The sequence below is a fragment of the Amblyomma maculatum genome, chromosome 10, assembly GCF_055883805.1.
Source record: "Amblyomma maculatum isolate TAMU_Amacu chromosome 10, ASM5588380v1, whole genome shotgun sequence".
In the NCBI taxonomy this organism is placed as follows: Eukaryota; Metazoa; Arthropoda; class Arachnida; order Ixodida; family Ixodidae; genus Amblyomma; species Amblyomma maculatum.
The window spans coordinates 10,816,386-10,822,385 of NC_139353.1; the positions used below are offsets into that span (position 1 = coordinate 10,816,386).

General features: G+C 40.5%; 1 protein-coding gene across 4 annotated transcripts in view; it reads right to left on the bottom strand.

Annotated features, from left to right (window-relative positions):
- The window catches only part of Sym (symplekin scaffold protein), a 33,411-nt gene extending 28,128 nt beyond the window's left edge, over positions 1-5,283 (bottom strand). For all 4 annotated transcript variants that reach the window (XM_084581982.1, XM_084581981.1, XM_084581980.1 and 1 more), the window contains exons 1-7: positions 5,042-5,283; positions 4,375-4,503; positions 3,733-3,806; positions 3,544-3,658; positions 2,706-2,824; positions 1,963-2,020; positions 287-438 (exon numbers count right to left, since the gene is read on the bottom strand). In XM_084581982.1, the coding sequence (XP_084438108.1) occupies positions 287-438; positions 1,963-2,020; positions 2,706-2,824; positions 3,544-3,658; positions 3,733-3,806; positions 4,375-4,503; positions 5,042-5,143 (749 nt within the window). In that variant the 5' untranslated portion in view covers positions 5,144-5,283. The remainder of the gene's footprint in view (positions 1-286; positions 439-1,962; positions 2,021-2,705; positions 2,825-3,543; positions 3,659-3,732; positions 3,807-4,374; positions 4,504-5,041) is intronic.
- Positions 5,284-6,000: the final 717 nt, after the last annotated feature.

Sequence of the window (6,000 nt, forward strand, 5' to 3'; positions counted from 1 at the left end):
CATGCCTGCTTGTGTCTTTTGACGCATGCATGCCTTGCCCACTGAGTCGGGACCTTGGTTGTGTGCACGTCACGGTGCCATCTCGGGGGAAATATGTTAAACCAGAACTAGGCGAAGGAAGTGTTCCACAAACGTTACTCACTTTAGACGAATACTTTGCTAGTGGGCAGAACATTCAAAATCACAATGTCTGCACAGGCCAGTATAAAGCATAAGTTAGATTGCAGAACACCTAAATCAAACTTTAAATTACCCACAAAGCGTTCTGAGGAGATCTGAAAGATACCTTGAGATGTGTGGTGTGCCGTGAAAGACAACAAGTGCGTCGAAGACCTGCTTCGCTTCTTCTTCTAGCTTGCGTGGCTTAATGAACTTTAGAGTCAATGGAACGTCGTCCAAAGCAAAATCGTTTGCAGTCTTCTTTGGACTGTCGCCGTCCTGCATTTGAAGTAATTATCACGGGGGAATAAGAATATGAAGTACTAATTCCTGTCTCAAGCAAGTGAATTACACTAAGAACGGGTTGAAGGAAGACGCTGGAAACAAAATGAAGCAGGCTTGCATTGATAGATTACCTAATTCTAAACACAATGAGTATGCACTCAAAATTAAGCTTTAATAAGCTGCAAAAGGTAAAAAAAGAAGAAATACAGATATTGTCACCCTCACCAAAAAATTCCACAAGCAAATTGTGGCAACATCATTATATTTTAAATTTGCCTACACCCCCATTCATTTCAAAGCATTGATCCTGGCATCCTTCTAGGTCTTGACTTCAAGAGTTTGGATTAAGTATGGCTAAATTTTTTAATCCAATATTTCACGAAATATAAATGCATCATTTGCTCGCGAACAAACATCAGCATAGCCAGAAAGAGCCATAGAATAAGTTCTCACAAAGAACAAAAGTTCCGGTTATCATCTGTGACCCTTGAAATTAAAAAGAAATTGAGACTCAATTCTTGAAGATAGACTCGCTCCAGAATCAACTAAGCTAGAAGTCTCCAGAGGGTACTATGCTAAAGATGCTGTGCATTTTATGGTTTAGTGTCGCAGAATACAAATTGTATGATACTGCACACAGGGGGTACCCCATGTTCTGAGCCAGAATTTTGTCACTCGACCGATATGCTGCGTCAGAAATGTACTAATGTGAGAATTTTGGCCACTATGAACTGCATTTGGATACTGGTGATAAAGGTATGGCATGGCAAGTGACTTAAAGCCTGAAAGCTTCACTTTAATATTAAACAACCAATTGTTTTTACAATCCTTAAGTAAGCAAACGCAGATCAGCAGGCTAGTTGGTATCTGAAACCAGAACTCAAATGCCCGTTTTCAACCTATAAGCTATCACAACTACAAAGGACCTTCACATACTGAAGGAAAACTTGGGTTATAAAGCATACTAGTACAACTAAATGCTCCAGATCAATTTTACTCATCTTGAGATATCCTAACACACATTTACATCTCAGCTATAGAAGTTTTCAGCATACTGATGCAATCAAACTATAAGGCTATAGATATAATAGGTAAGTATCCGATCCATAATTGCATTCCCAACGGCTGAATACCACAGCCACCAGGCCACCACTCAGAATCTATCTTGTTATCAGAAGTTAAACCATACCATAGGCAACATGTCTCCCCAATGGTGGCTGCACAGCCTACGAGACTTTGTCGCTAGGTGCTTAAAAACCGTCTGAAGAAGACAGGTGGGCTGGGCACAACTTTTTAATTTGCTAATATTTATTTTGACTACCACATTCAACAACTGGCATTTCCAGTATGCATCCATACAATGCTAGGAAAGCTCGCAGAAAAAGATACTGCAGAGAGCACTTTTGCTAGATTTTCACAGGGGTCTCACAACACTCAAACTACAAATCATAAAGCACGGTCATAATACACTAGTTGTTAATAACAATAAGCAAAAATCTGCAATAATGAAAAACTCACCGGATATGTCTGCAGGATGACTAGCATTTCCATGAACTTGATTGTGTGAGTGCGGATACTGAAAATAAGATGGTAAATAGCAGTATGAAAAAAAAAAATTGTAGCTGATTAAGCTAAACCGGCCAAATGCAAGTATGCGTCGCATGAGCTGGCACGCTCCTTACATTTCCCCCTTCTAGCCAGTGCAGCTGGAGTAAGTCATTAGACCACAACTTTGTTGACAGCAATGTTAATGGCTTTAAAATGATGTGCCTTGGGTGACCAACTTTTCCAGCCCACCTTTTGGTTTTGTTTCATTTTCTGATAACTTGAAAGCACGCTTAGATTGAATTGAATATTTTAGGTAGTCTAAGAGTCTCTGAATTAATGAGCTCATACTGTGCAGTAGCAAGAGACCTTGAGCTGAGAAAACGAACTCCCCTTAAAATATTCCCACCAGAATTTCTCATCTTTCAAAATAAAGAAGTCATCTTTCGCAGGAATAAGTCCTACTCAAACCCAATTTCGAAACCTTTGTCTACATAACAAGATGAAATGAACTATCGCTCTTATGTTCAGCAGTTTTCCCGGTCATAAAAAATAACCACTCTGAAATTCAACACAGCTGGCAGAGGTGGCAATACACTCAATAAAATCAGGTCTTCTCCAGAAGCAAACGTGGACTGTGATGCAAGACCCACACAAGTCTGAATAAAGCATTTACTCAAAGAAATCTTCAAAGAAATAAAAGCGTAAAGGCTCACCCATCATTCTCGCAATCCAAAAGGGCTACAATGTCGTTCTTGAGGCTTCGAATATATTCCCACGAGGTTTCCATCAGATCATCAACCTCCTTAGCTTGGCATATCCACCTCAGCGCCACCTGGTAGAAGGTAAGCATCATATACCTTTAAATGGCTGTATGTCTGCCCGCTCTCCCAAAGCATGAAAATATTTCGCATGACAGTCTAGTTCAGGTTTTTTGTCTATGCTTATCTTGACTGTGAAGTGCAAAAACATAGAGAGCCAATAACATGAATTCTTTCAGTGTATGTCAAGAACATTTCTTGCTGCTATATATTTACATCAGAATGTCAAGACAACTATAAATGTTTAGAATGTAATCTCCTAGCAACTATCATGAAGCAACTCTTCCCAGCAGTAACATTTATCTTTTTCATTTTAATTTTTGTAAATCTATCCAGATACAAATTATTTCAGTGTAGTGAGGCAGATTCAGGACCCTCTGAAAGCAACATTGCAAACAATTCCCTTTAGGAAAAAAAAAATAATAAAAAAGAAAATTGCTTTGCAGCAGCCTGCTTTACATACTAGTCAATTCTGCCAAACCATAGGTGCCAGTATTGCATAAATTCTACTCATGCGAGCAAAAATGAAGGACCTCTACCACTATGTGCCGAGACCATGTTGAACTGTTTGATGACAAAGCGTTCCTGCTGTCAGGATTGGTGCAGTCCACCATCCGCATGCCACACATGCAGTTCGGCATAATCACGGCATGAGCTTACAAGGGCCTCTTAATCTTGCTGCAATAGTATGCCAGTGAAGCATGACATATGACAGCTGACAAGCGCAACATACTTTGTACAGCTGTGTTGTAGCCTGGATAACCCTCTTCTGTACTGCAACTGCTTCATCCCGAAACATCATGCGAAGATTGGCCAAGACCTTTGGGAAGATATCAGGATCTCTTTTGCTGCAAGAAATTTCGCAATAAGTGAGTGACAACATATGCTAGTTTTTAGTGAAAATCTTAAAAGGCAGACTTACCATGCTTCCTCTATAAATCCAACAATAAACTTTCGGACCTCTGAGGACCTGTCATTTTGGAATGCTAGCATTTCCTGAAAGTCATAAACAGAAAGAATGGTACCATTAAGGGCTGCCACGTCTACCTCACCCTATCAACATCCAGTTTTAATGTCACGTATGAGTGTGAAACAAGAATGATATTGAAATATAGGTATTATCAAGTAACATGCTGCACATTTATTCTTTTGGTTTCCTACTGATTTTTACTGATGGTACACATGACAAAAATAATCCTGTGTTTACATTTGCATGCACTGAACTATGTGCCATGGCAAGCTTCAACACTACTGTGATCATGGCAATATTGGTGAATACTGACAGAAACGAGAGCTTTTAAAGCAAACTTTTCAAAATGTATGACATCTTTTTGTTTCTTTTTAAGGTGGTAATGACTACACAGAAGTGTGAAAACCACTATTTGCATAAATGGAAAAAATCATGGCTGTGGCCATTATGCAGCCTCTAGTCTATTAGTTTTTCCAACACTCAGTGCAAACCTTTTAAACAACAAATTCCCCTCGCTCATATATCACACCAAACAGTAAATGTTCAACAGGTCATGCTTTGTAGTTCCGCCACCCGAAATATGACTACGCTCACATCGAGAAAATTGTCGAGGAGGTCCGGCTCTTTGAACACGATGAGCTCCTGGACCTGACGCAGATTGTTTACTTTCTGGTGATCTTTAATGCTTTGGTGCAGCGCAGAATGGTTGATCAATTCCACGACCTGGAAGGAGGAATCCACAAAATGTCATAAACACGCGAGATTTTCAACATGTATGCGTCGAGTCGTACCGGCGCTTTTAATAAAGCAACCAGACAAAGCACGTGAGGTTGAGTCAAGTTCTTCTCAGGTACAATGGGGAATTTGCTCAACCATCATAAACAAACTCGGATGGTCTTTGATTCGCAATGTCAGCTAAAAACTAAACGGCGAGAGGACTTTTGTAACTCATCGGTAAAGACAGGTGCCCACTAAATCACAGCACGACATTCAAAACAGTACTACAACCGCTTTCGGTATCCTGATAATCAGTGTCCGACCCTAAAGAATTGGTGTCGAGTGAATCACGATTAAATCCGAAACATGCACTGCGCACAGGAGCTTCTGCGAAGCCGGCTGGTGTAAATAATAGCTGTTAAGCGGAATGTCCCCATCAAAGTGCTAATGTAACGGTGCGAGGTACCAGCTCATTGCCATCTGAGACCAGTGATCAGGCATTGAATGACATGTGAAAACGTAAGTAAATGAGAAATGTAATAACCCGGTCGGTGGTGGACTTCTGTTCGATTTGTTGTTCTTCATCCATGAAAAACTGCGCCGCTGTGCTACGGCGCATTTCAAGCGCCTTTTTCTTTGTCGCCATGTCGCACTAATTGAATAGTTCACGCACTGCGAAGAAATGCAGGATAAATTGCGTTGACAATGACGCGCAAACAGATCTACATTTGGCGGCTCCGCGGCAGACACAGACCAGCGCGGACAACGCAACGCTTCGCCATGATGGCTAGCAAACAAGCCGGAAGTGGTGCAAATTATAATAAATGAGTAACTTTTCTTATTAGCTAAAATTTGTGATCATCATTATTATTTACTACTTACAAAATAAAACTATGCCGTTTGTGTTTAACATATTTAATTAAAATTTAAAAATCTTTATTACAGTCTCTCGTCACTTTCGTAAATGGCTACGTCAAAATAAAGGACGCTTTGTTTTGCTGGGTAAACAATTGTAGCGTCACGTTTTGTTCGTGTAAAGAAACAACGACATTATTTATCGTAAAGTTGCAATTGTTACCTTACAAAGTATCCACAGAGCTTTTTTGATTAAAAATATTGTTTTAAGTCATCTTATTTTACTGATTGTCGATTGGCCTCAAATAAGGCCTGCATGCAACACGGGATGGACGGAATGGACGGCAGACCTTGCGGCAGACGGCAAAGCGTACCTCGAATGGATACAAATGGAAGATGAAAGCAGATGTCCCGTTTCCAGTGCCGTAATAAAATAGTTGTAGCAGGAGGAGGAAGCGAGAAAGGAAACGTAAAAGCGTTTAGTTGGGTTATACCTGGGTTATGGTTATACTAGCCAAAGCTTAAAGCAGAAATGTGCCGCCACTTTCGCGTCGTCTGCTTCCAGCTAATCACAGAGAGTTCCGAACTGAACGCAAACTGAACGCAGTTCTGTAATACCGCCCCTGCCGAATAAAAACAGTGACTGCT